Raw genomic sequence first — 15399 nt, forward strand, 5'->3', positions numbered from 1 at the left:
CTCTCCTGCCCTTGTAGCTTGAAAGCAGTCAATAATATTTAAAGGAATGAGTGGGGCTGTGTTCCAATAAAACTTTATGTGTGGACACTTAAATTTTAATAGAATTTAAACTATATAATATGTGAATAAAATACATGAAATTTTCACGTGTCACAAAATATTCTTGTTTTGATTTTCCCCTCCGCTATTTCAAAATGTAAAAAACATTATTAGCTCCTGAGTTTTCCAAAACGGGGTGGCGGGATGGCCCACGGACCATACTTATTTGTAGTCCTTTGCGGATAATATCCCGCCTGATTTTTTTCCGACAACAGCGTCGCACTTGGAGCACCAGTAACCGGTCAGCTCATCCACTACCGTGCGCCCAACCTAACGCGGGAGGGAACTAGGAGGCCGACGCCGCCGGACCAGCACTCGTGTGGGCGGGGTCTGCAAGAGCCTTGCAGCGAGGTAGGGCGGGCCGAGACGGGGCGGGGCCAGAGGGGACGGGCCTAGCGTCTATTTCCGGCGGAAAAGAGCTGGAGCAAGATGGCCACTACCAAACGCGTGCTGTACGTGGGTGAGCAGGCGCGGGCGCTAGGCGGAGCTTGGGCTAACCAGCCTCGAGTGGGTCCCGGAGTGGGGAGGGACACGTCTCCAGATGGGGAAAGCGGGAGTAGCTGTCGGGCCGGATCTGTGGCGGTATTGCTTTGCCTTGGGCCGTGAGCCCAAGATGTAACAATCACTCCGGCTTCCTTCCTGGTGTGCTAAACTCCTCCAAGGGTCCGGGATAGCAGTAGAGAAATACGGTCTTTCAAATCCTCGCGCGTGTCAATTTTGCATTCACTGCAGAGATGGCTCAACCTCAATCACAAAGGAGTTCCCAGACTAACCAGAAAAAAAAAAAGTGGGAATAACCTCAGTACCATAGATTAGCGCTGTGGTGGGGATGGGCAGTAATGACAGGGCCTCGGCTGCGTGAAGAAATGATCCATTCATCTGGGGGAGAGGAGGGCAGACTTTCCGCATGCGATGACTCCGGAGCTGATGAGCAGGAGTTAGCTGAGTAGCCAAAGCAGAGGCAAAGTTACTTATTACAAGGGAGGTGCAAAAATTGAAGCTCAAAGATGTTAAATAACCCGACCCTTGGAGGCAAGTGGGTTATTTTTCGGGACCCAGCGAATTGGAAAGCAGAGTTACTCAGCTAACTTCTGCTCATCAACTCCGGAGTTACTGCATCCGGAAAGTTTGCCCTCACCTCTCCAGAAACAAGCTGGAGAGGTGGACAGGTTATGGAGAACCTTGTATAAACTGCTAAGAAGTTTGCACTTTAATCTGAGGATGGTGGGAGACCTTTGAAGGACTTTAAGCAGAGAAGTGATGGGCTCAAATTTTCACTTTCCCAAGATCTTTCAAGTTGGCATGGAGGAGTTCATAGAAGATATAGAGGCAGGGAAATCAGTTATGAGGCTTTTGCAGGAATCCTGGAGTTAGATGAGGGTCTAAAGAAGGATGAAGAGAAGAATGTACTTTATTAGTGTGGGTGGGCAGTAGATGAGAGAGGGGTGTTTGTCTAACCAAACAACTGGATGGAAAGACTCCTGCTCTTGCCTAACATGCTAATTTGCCCCACAGTCTTCTGCAAGATATTGAGGACAGCAGCTCAAAAAGCCCTTGGTTTATTTGCAGGTGGACTGGCAGAGGAGGTGGACGACAAAGTTCTTCATGCTGCTTTTATTCCTTTTGGAGACATCACAGATATTCAGATTCCTCTGGATTATGAAACAGGTGAGTCCTTTTGGTTTCTTTTATGTTCAGAATCCTATTGGAAAAAGAACTTTAAAAAAATGTGAAGTCACATCACAACTCTAAATATGTGTTTTCAGGCCAGAAGTGTGGCTCCCCGGTAGAGTACTTGTGGGTTGTCAATATGTTGCAGTCTCCATCTGTTGGTTTTGAGATAATACAAATTTTTCAGTAGACCAATAGGAATGAACTACATTGATATCTGAGTGTTGTTTCAAATTACCTGCCAGGTACATCATCACACCTGCTCCCTTCCTGGCAGCTGTGCTATTAAATGAAACAGCAGGAAAACCTGGCCGTCAAACGGGACTCTAGCTTCTATATACCTGGATGGGTTTTCCTTTAATTGGTATACAGTTACTGTTCAGTTTTCTAATGTATCTTGGTTGTAATTATTTTTTTTCTTCTTGTGTTGAGAATCAAGCCCGGGCCCTTATTCAAGCTAGGAAAGTACCCTACCACAGAGCTACATCCCCACCCCGCCTCCTTTTTTTTTCCCTACCGTGTGCGGATCAAATGTAGGGTCTTATGCATGTTAGGCAAAGGCTCTCCTGCTGTGTTTATCTCTCAGCCTTGTTGTAATTTTTAGGCCTAGCTCTATCATTAATCTTGCATCTGATTGTTAGCAAGGACTTTACACTCTCTGAGCCTTCCTTTGCAAATACTATAAGGTTATATTGATTTTCTGAAGGCCCTCTGGTCTCTGAGTTCTATAATTAATACTGTTTTATTATAGATCAGCATTTGCCTGAGGATAAAGACTCAACATCCTTATCAGATTTTAGGATTCATGCTTTTGGAAGGAATAGTTTATTCTCAAATTTGTATATTTGGGTGCACAGTTAATAGTTTAACTGACCATTTTTCTAGTTGCCTTGCACACAAAGGTTGAAGTTTTTAAGTTTAGCTTTGGTAGAAGAATTGAATGCTCATTTTAACTTTTCCTCTAAAAATTTATTATTGCTTAAAATGTTGTTTAAGAGGAATTAAAGAATGAGATTTCTTCTTTCTAAATAATGATTGGGTAGAATTTCCAGTGTCTGGAGATGGCATATAACTGACTTCATTTTCATTATGACCATTCTGTTTCTTCCCTTTGTGCATGATACTTGTTTTTTCCCCCTTTTTGCAGAAAAGCATCGAGGATTTGCTTTTGTTGAATTTGAATTGGCAGAGGTAAGAACATTCTGTGTTACCTTTGTTTTGTCTTTGGTTTGTGTTATTGTAACTAATAACAAAGGAAGCTGTTCTCCGTAGGATTAGGTTTCTGGGCTTTACACTGATACTTCCAGGGGACTAGAAGTACTGTTTGAAAGAAAGCTTCTCTCACTTAACCCATTTTGTCACATTGTCCCAGATGTGGAACACCTGTAAAAGCTTAAATATAGTATATAATATAATTATATAATAATGTAATTGTATTATAATATTAATGGGCTTAATAATTTATAAGCCCTAGGTTAAAATTTCCAGAATATTTTAATGCACTGTTGAACTAGTCACATAATTAAAAATGTGGGACTTGGTGGGTTAATCAGAGTGTAGACTGTGAATACATCTCAGAGCTTCTGCCAGGCTGAGTCCCTCTTGCTCTGCAGATCTCTCCTACAGCTCTGTTCATTGAGCATTCTTGCCTGGCAGTGCTGGTGATTATTTCTTATGCTTTCAACTGTTTTTCATATTGTGGCTTCTCTAGCTCAAAAGGTGAATTCAGCTCAAAAGTCAGCCAAGAAGTGCTTTTTATTAGACACAGTTTAGATAAGAAGGGTAGACATGACTTTCCTGTGTGGTTTTTTTTTTTTTTTTTTTTTGATACTGACAATGTGTTTAGACTCACAGCAAGCATTTAGGTGCAAGCCTAAACTTATACTTTGTCTCTTCTTGGCAGGATGCTGCAGCAGCTATTGACAACATGGTAAGACTGAAAATTCTCATTCTAACTTAACGTTGCTTTTTTGGTGGTATAAAGAGTCCTTGTTCACATATTGGTTTTTTAAACCTCAAGGTTGTGTGGGGAGGTAAAAATGGTCATCAAGTGAAAATATTCACTGTGAATTGATCACTTGCAAAAATTAGTCCTTATTCAGATATCTTTCACCATTTACAATAATATAAGTTGATCTGTCTCTCACCAACTCCCTCATGCCTAGGATAATAATTGCAAATACAATGCAAATTGATTGCATAGTGAAACTGCATATTTTGTAAAAGAAGATTTCTTGAAGTGTCAGATCAGTTAACGACTGAGAAGAGAAATTCAATCAGAATAATGACAGGGTATGCTATTGATTTAAATGATTTGAGTATCCTGGAAAAGTTCTTGGAAATGATGATGCTTTTCGGTATTTGTGCCCTCCTTGAAATCTTTATACATAATTTTCATGTCAACTAGTAAGTGCAAAGGTATTATATACTGTTGATAGAATTTTGTTGGAAAAAAATACTTCATACTAGTCAGCTCCTGTTACATGTTTGTACCACAAGTCAGTGCATACTTAAGCCTGCATATTAACTGTTAGAAAGATATTTTTATTATTTCTACTTTCATCACACAGACCAGTCAAAAGATTTTTATTTTACTTTTTACCATAAAATTTTCACCACTACCTTAAGTAAATTTACATTAAGTGATCTGTTCCAGAGCCAGATATTTTGGGATAATGAAGTCCTTTATTTCCTGTTCTCTCTTACACATTCACTAAACATATTTCTTAACTGTCAGAGAGAGATGATCCTCACCATTTCAAAGCTGATGTTGGCTTTTGAAGGTGAATTCAGGTTCCAGGAAACTGCATTTATTCTTGTAATTTCAGAGTCCCTTGAACCCAGAATTACTTTTGGCAATACAGGCCTTTCTTTGCTGGTATTCAAAGAAAGGAGGTGTGTGACAGCTCAGGATGAAACTCCCTGCCATTTCCTCCTATGATGACTGCTTTGTTAGATGACACAGCTTACTACTAGAAAGGGACCAGAACCATGAGCATGTGTCAGAAATAAAATAGGAAGCTGTTTGGCTCTCCTTTAATGTGACAGAATTTAAATAGCTGGATTTTCAATCTTTTCAGAATGAATCTGAGCTCTTTGGACGGACAATTCGTGTCAATTTGGCAAAACCAATGAGAATTAAGGAGGGCTCTTCCAGACCAGGTGAGTGGGAACAACTCACAGGTTCCTTGTTATGATCTTCAGTTTGGCCTTAGTTCCTTTTTTATCCTATTTACTTGGAAATAGGTGCTAAATACTGCTTCTTGAAGATAGGAGTAAAAGATGGTTCATGTTGGCGAGAGACAGGTACCACCTTTCTGGGGAAACAGTTCAAGCTTCACAGCAAAGCCAAAGTAATTGCTTCTGGCCTCTTAACCTTCTCAGTTTTCTCTGTACTCCATTCCTGGGATGCTCCATCAAGGACTAGAACCAGCAAAGGCATATCTTTGCCTGTATCATAGCTTTTTTTTTTTTTTTTTTTTAATATATACTTTCAGATGTTGATGGACCCTTATTCTATTCATTTATTTATATGTGGTGCTCAGAATTGACCCCAGTGCCTCACGTATGTTAGATAAGCACTCTACCACTGAGCCACAATCCCAGCCCCAGCATAGATTTTTTTTTTTTTTTTTTTTTTTTTTTACTTAGTCCCACTAAGTGCTGGACCTCAGGGTATTCCTAGTGGTAAATTTCCTTGCCCTTAGGAGTTCTCAAGGAGACTCCTCTGATTAAGAGGGCCACTTAGAATATTCTACCTTCTGACCAAAGTAGCTACTTAACAATTGACTGATAGTTTGAATTTCTTTTTTTTTTTAATATTTATTTTTAGTTCTCGGCGGACACAACATCTTTGTTGGTATGTGGTGCTGAGAATCGAACCCGGGCCGCACGCATGCCAGGCGAGCGCGCTACCGCTTGAGCCACATCTCCAGCCCTAGTTTGAATTTCTTAATATTGGTTTGCTTCTTTCCTTTTAGTTTGGTCAGATGATGACTGGTTGAAGAAATTTTCTGGGAAGACTCTTGAAGAGAATAAAGAGGAAGAAGGGTCAGAGCCTCCCAAAGCAGAAGCCCAGGAGGTGAGAACAAAGACTATGGTTCTGGAGATAGGGCTGGTGCTTTCTACAGGAGACTCTTGTATTTTTAAGTTTTTATGGCAATTTTCAGATATATATGTACAAAAGCAGAGAGTAGATATATTGAACTCAGTACTTTGTCAAAGGCAGCGTTTATTTTTCAGTTGAATCTTGTCATCTGTTTCTAGTGCTGTGCTTCACTGTTTCTTCATGCAAGTCTGCTTCTGTGTAGGAAGCCTTAAAGTTGCCTAAAATGAATTTCCCCTTCTCAACCTTGTCTTCCTGTGTTCAGTCTTGGTTAATTTGCCTCATCCATCTACACATTGCCCAAACCAGAAATTTGGATGCAAAGCAGAATGCCGAAAGTGGTGTCCTCACAGTCAGTGAAATCCCACTAGGTTATCTAGACCCTCTTTTAATATAGAGCCAATACATCATCATAATTGGCCAATTCATTGAAATTTTCCTTGAAGCACTCATCTTAGTCTAGCCTCTTGTCTCATTTGGATAATTATAGTAACTGGCTGCAGACTTGCCCTGCTCCAGTCTTTCATAAGGAGAGCTGGAATGATTTTTCTGAAACACTGATCCAATCATTAACTCTGTTGCTCAGAACTTTTCACTTTTCCCCATCACCTATTTCATGGGACAAAGTGCAAAAGGGGCCTTCCAGGTTCTTGATCCTGCCTGTCTCTCCAATCTCATTTCCCACCTCTCCCAGTGTAGTCTCCTCCCTACCCCCACCATGGTCTTAATAAAGCCATTCTTTATATGTCCATGTATACCTTTACTTTTGCACAGGCTACTTCAGTGCCAATTGCCCTTACTTTTCTAGGCATTAATTTCTGTGAGACTAGGGGCCTTGTAGTATGCATCTTATTAATAAAAATATGAGGTGGAAGGCTGGGGTTGTGGCTCAGTGGTATAGTGCTTGCCTAGCACATGCGAGGTGCTGGGTTTGAGCCTCAGCACCACATGAAAATAAATAAATATAATAAAGGTATTGTGTCCAACTACAACTAAAAAAAATAAAAAAATATATGAGGTAGAGTAATATGATTAGTAGTGTGAATTTGACAGGAACGCTGATTTAGTTTTGCCTTTTAGCTCCCCACTAACCACTTTTGTGAACTGGGGCAAGTTATTCAGTAAATGCTGCAGCTGCTGTTGCTGCTGCTGGACCCTTGCTATTACAATGGCAAATAGCAATGGCAGTATCCTCAGCGCCCACATGATGCCATAGTATATGTTTGTCCAATTGAATCAAAGCAAGGTAATAACATTTTATCTTTCCCCTTGGAACAAGTGTGGTGGTTGTATTAAATGTCTGCTGATCTTCTGCTTACTCTTACCTACTTGGAGTACAAAACGAGCCTCTGAGCACTTAGGCTGAGGCCTCAGTGAGAGGGCCCCTTGCTTGCTTCCGTGTGGCCAACCTGTGACAATGTGGGTCAGGCATGGAGGAGATCTGGAGGTACATGAGTGGGTCTACTAACTGTATGTGCTTGAGCTGGAGGTGGAAAATGATGAGAGCTGTGTATTGTAAGACGAGCTGCAGGGCAGGGGGAGTAAGCTGGTGTGTCTGAGGGAAAGCAGAAGTGTGGATAGATCCCCAATTAGATGGTGAGGAAAGGTTCTGAGCAACAGAGTTACTGATTGGACCACTATTTCAGAAAGATCATTCTAGCTGTCCTTATGAAAGACTAGAGGAGGGCAAGCTCTGCTATTGCTGGATGTCCAGCTGAGTGCTATAGTCATGGCTACTGCCTTCCACAGCCCTGTCCCTCAATGGCATTCCCTGTCAGCACCTTCCACTGGCCTGCTCAAGGAGTTTGTGCCAAGTACGTGTGCAGAAAAATACTTGTTCTTCTATTTGGAGATTACTGAGTTCTTTTTTTTTTTTTTTAATATTTTTTAGTTGTTGATGGATCTTTATTTTATTTATTTGAATGTGTGTGGTGCTGAGAATTGAACCTAGTGCCTCGTGCATGCAAGGCAAGCGCGATACCACTGAGCCACAACCAGTGAGTTCTAACTAACAATTTCTTCTGCACCTAGGGCGAGCCCACTGCAAAAAAGGCCCGGTCAAATCCTCAAGTGTACATGGACATCAAGATTGGAAACAAACCAGCTGGCCGCATCCAGATGCTCTTGCGTTCTGATGTTGTGCCCATGACAGCAGGTGAGCGGGATCCTGCTGTGTTCAGGATGACAGGAAATTGGTGGCTGAGCACTGAGCTTTCCCAGGGTTCTCATTGCCTTAGTTCTTATGCCTTGATGTTTTTTCTGACCTGAATTGATTTGAGGCATGTCAGACCCTGGGAGCTTATAAGTGCTAGTTTACTATTTATGTGTTCATGGTAAAAATTTAAATAAATAAATAAATTGAATCCACCAACACACATATATTTCAATAATAATATATCCAGTCTTGTGCTTTAGTAACAACTAATGCTGTTTTTGAGTAACCTTTCTTATTTGTTAAATACTTTTCTTTATTCTTTTAAGTGTAAATTTTATTAGGTAGTTTAAAAAAAATCAGTTTCAGAAAGCTTGTTTCAAAATATAGCAGTTCTCTAGTGCTGTCTCTATGCCCTGCCCTGACACCAACAATGTTTGTTGCTACTCAGAAGTAGCCAATTTCAACTCTTGTGAATCTCTTTTGGTTTTTACTTCCATCTTGGTAGATAACAGTTTTCTATTTCTACTTTCTAATTTTTTTCATTTTAGACATTATCTTTTGATATTTCTGCTTCAGAAGTTAAGGAATTAGCTTTTAAAATTTTCTTCTGGCCATGCATGGTGGCACATGCCTATAATCCCAGCTACTTGGGAGGCTGTGGCAGGAAGATTATAAATTTAAGGCTAGCCTTGGCCACTTAAATCCCTTTCTTAAATTAAAATTTATAAAAGGGCTGGAGATGTAGTTCAGTGGTAGAGCTCTTTCCTAGCATGCAGAAAGCCCTGGATTCCATCCCCAGTACAATCAATTAATTAATATTATTTATATTAATATGTTATTTATTTTTATTTATATATATATATATATATATATATATATATCCCTTTCCATGCCCCTATAAAATCCCTTTTCATTTTTCCCTATAGCATTCCCACAATTTGAGTTAGATCATAGATTATTTAACAATATAAACATCATACGTTTTATACATATAGGACTTGTTTTGCCTGGAATTGGTAATTGCCTGTGTATTTATTCTTGACTCTCCCAAACTGGAGGCTCTCTAACCAGTTGTTTGCCATCTTGGTGAGGGAGAGAGAGACAGGGCTGAATGCTTCAGCCTTCACTATATAAGTTTTCACTGAAACTTCATTTGTCATGACCTCAGCAACCCTCCTAGGGCTTCTTAGTCCAGAGACCCTTTGCTTTATCTCACTAGAGAGCAGAACTTAAGCTGACTGCCAGGGCAGAGGAAGGATAGCCCCCAGGTACAGAGTTAAGGAGAGGGTCTTGGGGATAACTACTTTCTAAAACAGGATTCAACCAGACTTGCTATTTTTAGAATTACCATCACACTTGTGTCTGGGCTTTTGGAGTGTTAATTGAGTTGTTTTGGGGCTTTTATCAGCTTGAGAGTCAGCTTCATCTACGGACTGCTGTATCAGTTATGACTCATCTATTTGTTTCCCAGGTTTCAGAATTTTTTGTTCTTTTGTCTTTCCTTTTTAAAATTGACTTTTTAGCCATTTTAACTATTTTTAAATGTGCCATTAGCCTTATTCCCACCAGCAATGTGGGTGGCTTCCAATTTCTCCATATCTTCTCCAGCAATTGTGAAGCGGTATCTCATTGTAGTTTTGATTTCTATTTCCCTAATGACTAATGATATTGAGTATCGTTTCGTAAACTTATTGGCCATTTGTGTATCTTCTTTATCTGTTCAACCCTTTGGTCCATTTATTAACTGGATTGTTTGTCTTTTTGTTGTTGAATTATAGAAGTTATTCATCTGGATATTAAACTCTTACCAAATGATTACAAATATTTTCTCTCATTCTATGGGTTGCCTTTTACTTTGTTGGTGGTATTTTTTGATACACATAAATTTTTTATTTTGATGAAATCAAATTTATCTATTTTTCTTTTGTTACCTACATAGTTGGTGTCATGTAAGAAACTATTGCCACATCCAAAGTCATGAGTTTTCTAAGATCTTTTGGGTTTCCTGTTCAAAGATCACATTGCTCCTAGTCTGGGAGGTAGCAGAGCTAAATGCATGTATTCAATTCTCCTCCTCTAAGAGCATGCCCTGTAGTCCTTTAAGAGTCAGTATCACAAAGGTTTATAATGAGTGTCTCTTACTTTGTTTTTGTTTTTGTTGTACTGGGGGTTGAAACCAGGGCCATGTGTGTGCTTAGGTAAGCGAAGCAGAAGCACTCTACCACTGAGCTGCCAGCAGACAAAGTCTTGCTAAGGTACCCAATGTGACTTCAGACTTTTGATCCTCCTGTGTCAGTTTCCTGAGTAGCTGAGATTACAGGGCTGAACCACCTACTGAGACAGCTTCTTTTACTTTAAAGTGAAAATACAGTCAATCCTCCTTATCCACAGGCAACATATCTGTGGATTCAACCAACTACAGATCAGAATTATTTGGGGGGTGGGAAAAATTGCATCTTTGCTGAACATGTTCATACTTGATCATATTATTATTCTCTAGACAATAGAATATAACAACTATTTACATAGCGTTTACATTGTATTAAACATTATAAGTAATATAGAAATGATTTAAAGTATAAAGGAGATTATGCATAGGTTATAAGGGGTTTAAACATCCCCAGATTTTGATATCTGCAAAGGTTCCTGGAAGCAATCCCATGTGGATACCAACTTTACAACTGTGTAAACATTAAACAAATAAAATCCTATTTTTCAGAGGCTTTGTTTTATTGCTTTATTTTATTGTGTTTCCACCTCAGCACTTATTCTTTTCTCAACCTCAGAGAATTTCCGTTGCCTGTGTACCCATGAAAAGGGCTTTGGCTTCAAGGGAAGCAGCTTCCACCGCATCATCCCCCAGTTCATGTGCCAGGGTGGTGATTTCACAAACCACAACGGCACTGGGGGAAAGTCCATCTATGGGAAGAAGTTTGATGATGAGAACTTTATCCTCAAACACACAGGACCAGGTAGGAGCTGATTGGGGTATGGTGACATATGGAGGCTGGGCCAGCACAGAATGGTTGTGTGGGCTGGAAGAATAGGCTGTGGTTCTGGCCATGGGGCAGGGATTCTGAGATACTCAGCTTCTGGGCAGAAAGAAAACGTTCAGACCCACTGGGGTGTCTTTGCTTGCTTACATTCATGAGATGTTCATCCCGCTACCATGCCAACACTCAAATTAGCCTACCTTAGATTTTATAATCTGCTATTGTAAGCTCTTTTTTTTTTAATTGTTGTTCTAATTAGTTTTACGTGACAGTAGAATGCACTTTGACACATCATACATAAATGGAGTATAATTTCTCATTCTTTTGGTTGTACATGATGTAGAATCACACCAGTTGTGTAGTCATATATGTACAAAGGGTAATAATGTCTGGTTCATTCTACTATCCTTCCTACCCTTATGCCCCCTCCCCTGCCTTCACTCCCCTCTACCTAATCCAAACCATTGTAAGCGCTTTATGGCCCCAACCTCTATCTACCTTCCCAACCCCTTTCAGACTTTTCTAGTAAAATCTCAGTGGTTGGTCCCCCTGCAACTAGAGGAAACACAGAATTATACTGAATGATCCCACTTGAAATTTATGACTACAGTTCTAACCAGATCTCCCTAGTTGGTTTCTTGGTCCCCATCAGAGATGACGATTCCATGCCTGCCTTCACTCCTAAGGCTTCCATATCACCCTCCCACCTCATCTGCTGCAGTGAATGTTCTGACTACCCTTCTATTACAGGGGCCAGCCCTGCCACTTGTGGGCTGGAGCCCATCCCTCTGCCCTACTTCTTCAGTAGGGTAGTACTTGGCTTCTTCCAGTGTCCACCTCTACCGTGTATAATACATTTCCTCTGCTCTTCCAGCTCAGTCCATCAACTTAAGCATGTAATATCAATCTTTTTTTTTTTTTTTTTTTTTTTTTAAAAAGATCCTTGGACTCTTTCCCTGCCAGCCATTAACTCATGTCTCTGGTCTATGTTAGCAAAACTTCTGGAAAAAATAGACTCTTAAAAATGTAGACTCACAGGCTTCATTCTTTTCTAGCCTTTCTAGCCAGAATTCTAGCCCCATATTGCCTTTGAAACCACTCTTACTAAAGATGCTAACCACTTGTATCTTGCCAGTAGCCAGTTCTCAGCTCTCAATTGATTTCACCTCCTAGCAGCATATCATACCGTTAACCCTCTGCTCCTTGAATCTTCCTTCCTTCCTTCACTTTGCTGACAGAATTCCTCTCTTGGTTTCCTTTTTACCTAATTGATTTTTTCTGTCTTTGCCATCTCCTTTTTCTCCTGACCCCTAAATATTAAAGTGGTTCAGAGCTCACTCTTTGCTTTTCCATTGAAACTTGTCCCCCCAGGCCTCTTTTTTCTAACTGATAATTTATAGTACACCTCTTCACTGCTGGAATGAAATGTATAGATGATGTATGCTGCCTGTGTACAGAGTTATTTTAAAAATCAATACTATTTCTTAACAGGAAAGAATGTGAAAAGAAAGTGAGTTGTAATAAAAGAATATATATGTTTCTTGGTGGAAATGTGCAAATACAACTATGCCAGATGTGTGCACCTGTACCCAAGTGCAGCAGTTAGAAATGCAGACAGGTGTGTCTACTGGCAACTTAGATATCACAAACAGTATTACTGTTGGCGACGTGATTTTGTGAACTGATAGGAAAGTTGGCTAGATTCCAAATTGAAGAGTAATATTTTGTTGATTTACATAGTAGTTGCATTTCTGAAAGATTCCATGAAAAAACTAAAATGCCTTCAAAACTTTGGGCTTATATGTATAATTGAATTATACAAGTGCATGTAAGCATTTTTCACCTGATATTTGTCAGGACATTTGAAAGACCAAGAGGATATGGGACAATACTTAATTGTTTGGGATAGTTGCAGAATTCCAGGCCCCCACTTACTAAATGCCCATGATATTTCTGACAATCAAAAATATACTCAAATGTTCAAATAGCCCCTGGGGATAGGGCCAACCTCAATGAGAGCTACCACCCTGGGCAATTTCATCCAGTGCCAGAGCTTGCACAGAATACTCGTGAGTTGAGTTTGTCCACATTTGCATCTTGGGACTGATTGCTCCCTGACATCCAGGCTCCTGTCCAGCTGCCTGCCTGGATATCCCACAGGCCCTCAACCTCACAGGCCCAAAACAGCTTCTGCTCTTCTCCCCGACACTTTTCCTTGTCTTCATTGTCCTTGTTTCAGTAAATGATTCCACTATCCATTTGGCTGCCTGATCAGAAACTTAGGACTCATCTGGCTCCTCTCCTGTGTCACTCATAAACCCCAACCATCTGTCTTTAAGTCATCTGTGTGTGGATACACACGTTCTACGTGGCTGCTTTAAGCTGCCATTTTCCACACAAATAGCCCGTTACTGGGCTTCACTGTATCATAGTTGTCATACCACTGTGTCTTTTAAATGACCCTTTTCCACTGGCTATGAGCTTCTACCAGGGCTAGAAGTGTTTTGCTCATCAGTGTTCCCAGGACTTAACAGAGATTGCTTATAAGTAGACATTTAATAAGTAATTGTTAAAAACAAAACAAGAATGACAGACCAGTACGAAATGTTTGAAACAGCCCTTCTTATCCTATTTCACTAGTGAGTGAAAGACAAGAGGACTACATGCATGGGATCTGTGTGTCCCAGAGCCTGGGCCACGTGCAGAAAGCTGTCCAGTGTGCGTGGACAGTTTTAGGGGCTGAGGCAAGGTAGAGGAAGTTGACGTCCTTCTCTCCTCCAGGCCTACTCTCCATGGCCAACTCTGGCCCAAACACCAACGGCTCCCAGTTCTTTCTGACCTGTGACAAGACAGATTGGCTGGATGGCAAGCACGTAGTGTTCGGGGAGATTACTGAAGGTCTGGATGTCTTGCGGCAAATTGAGGTAGGTGGCCAGGAAGGGCCCCCAAACCCCCTGACCCTTGGGGTATAACCTGTGGAGGGCCAGGAAGGAGTAAGCTCAGGTACCAAGGGGTGGCACCCTAAGTCCCTCTTCAGTCTCCTCCCTCACCCCCTGACTAGTCCTCCTTTCCTGTTCTGTCCACAAAGGCCCAGGGCAGCAAAGATGGGAAGCCAAAGCAGAAGGTGATCATCGCCGACTGTGGGGAGTACATGTGAGGCAGTGCTCTCCCCTCCCTGCTGTGCTCTTGCCTGTGTGTCCAGGAAGGAGCTGCTGGCCTCGGGGGTGCCAGCACTGAGGGTGTCCTGCATGAAGCAGATGGTGTTTGTGACCCCAGCCATTCCTTGGAGCAGCTCCCTCATGGCCTGGTTGGGTGCCTCTCGACTGGTTCCCAGCATGGCTGTGGTCCTTGGAGCAAGCAGGTGCAGGTGTGACCCTCCCCACCATCCACAGCTGCGTGGCCACTGGCTTCTCAGGCTTGTGCTGCCCAGGGGCTGTCCTGGGCCCACCTGTGGCTGCTGGATGGTTTCTTTGCTAAAATAAACTGATTCTTATACTGCTGCCTCCAGTGAGTTCCTGGGAATTGTCAGAGATTGTGTCAGTAACTAAGCTGTCTTCCTGAGGCAAGTGGATAGGGCATAGTGCCTTCCCTACAGCTTATGTTTTTTTCCCTTGAGCCAATTCCCTTAGATGCCAGGTTGATGTATCTTCATGCCAGATGTCCCTGTCAGACCATGTCAGGACAATGGAAGTCAAAGGTAAGCAAAAGTTCCTGTCTTCTGCTATTTGTGCTTCTAAACTCATGCTGGCAGTCTGATAGCCAGCAAGTGTGCCACATAACCTCAGTGGCTTATTTATTTATCACTTGTCATTTTCATTTTATACATTTTTTAAATGGTATTTTTAGACTCACAGTGCCTTCTCTGTACTGGGTACTATGCTTCTTTGTTAGAAGATAGGAAATCAGCAAACTACATGGGCCTAATCCAGCCTACTGCCTATTTTTGTGAATAAAGTTTTGTTGAAACACGGCCACATCCATTTGTTTGTACATTGTCTGTGGCTGCTTTCTCAGTATAGCAGCAACAGAGTTGAGAAGTCAGTGACAGTATATGGTCCCTGTATTTGTCAGAACTTTCCAGAGAAACAGAACCAAGTGTGTGTGTGTGTGTGTGTGTGTGTGTGTGTGTGTGTGTGTAAAATGCGAGAAAGATTTATCTTAAGGAACTGGCTTAGGGAATTGTGGGTATTGGGAAAACTGAAATCTGTAGGGCAGGCCAGCAGGCTGGAAAACCAGAAAGAAACATGTTTCAATTCAAGTCCAAAGGCAGTCTGGAGACAGAATTCTTCTGGTGACCTCAGTCTTTTTCTTAAGGCTTTCAGCTGACTGGATGAGGCACACCTTCTTGTAAATGGTAATTAGTGTTGCTCACTCCA

General features: G+C 41.3%; 1 protein-coding gene across 3 annotated transcripts; it reads left to right on the top strand.

The window, feature by feature from the left end:
* The first annotated feature begins 474 nt into the window (after window positions 1–474).
* Ppie (peptidylprolyl isomerase E) lies at window positions 475–14518 on the top strand. 3 transcript variants are annotated; one of them, XM_005317858.5, is made up of 10 exons: window positions 475–559; window positions 1669–1767; window positions 2918–2961; window positions 3674–3700; window positions 4851–4932; window positions 5751–5851; window positions 7907–8030; window positions 10817–11002; window positions 13805–13947; window positions 14112–14518. In XM_005317858.5, exons 1-10 carry the CDS (start codon window positions 529–531, stop codon window positions 14178–14180), a joined length of 906 nt encoding a protein of 301 aa, XP_005317915.1. In that variant the 5' UTR covers window positions 475–528; the 3' UTR covers window positions 14181–14518. The 3 variants fall into 3 exon arrangements, with proteins under 3 accessions (XP_005317915.1, XP_077882121.1, XP_077882122.1); XM_078025995.1 differs by having other exon boundaries at window positions 493–551; XM_078025996.1 differs by lacking the exon at window positions 475–559 and adding an exon at window positions 726–741.
* Window positions 14519–15399: the final 881 nt, after the last annotated feature.

Source organism: Ictidomys tridecemlineatus, chromosome 11, assembly GCF_052094955.1.
Source record: "Ictidomys tridecemlineatus isolate mIctTri1 chromosome 11, mIctTri1.hap1, whole genome shotgun sequence".
Classification (NCBI taxonomy): domain Eukaryota; kingdom Metazoa; phylum Chordata; class Mammalia; order Rodentia; family Sciuridae; genus Ictidomys; species Ictidomys tridecemlineatus.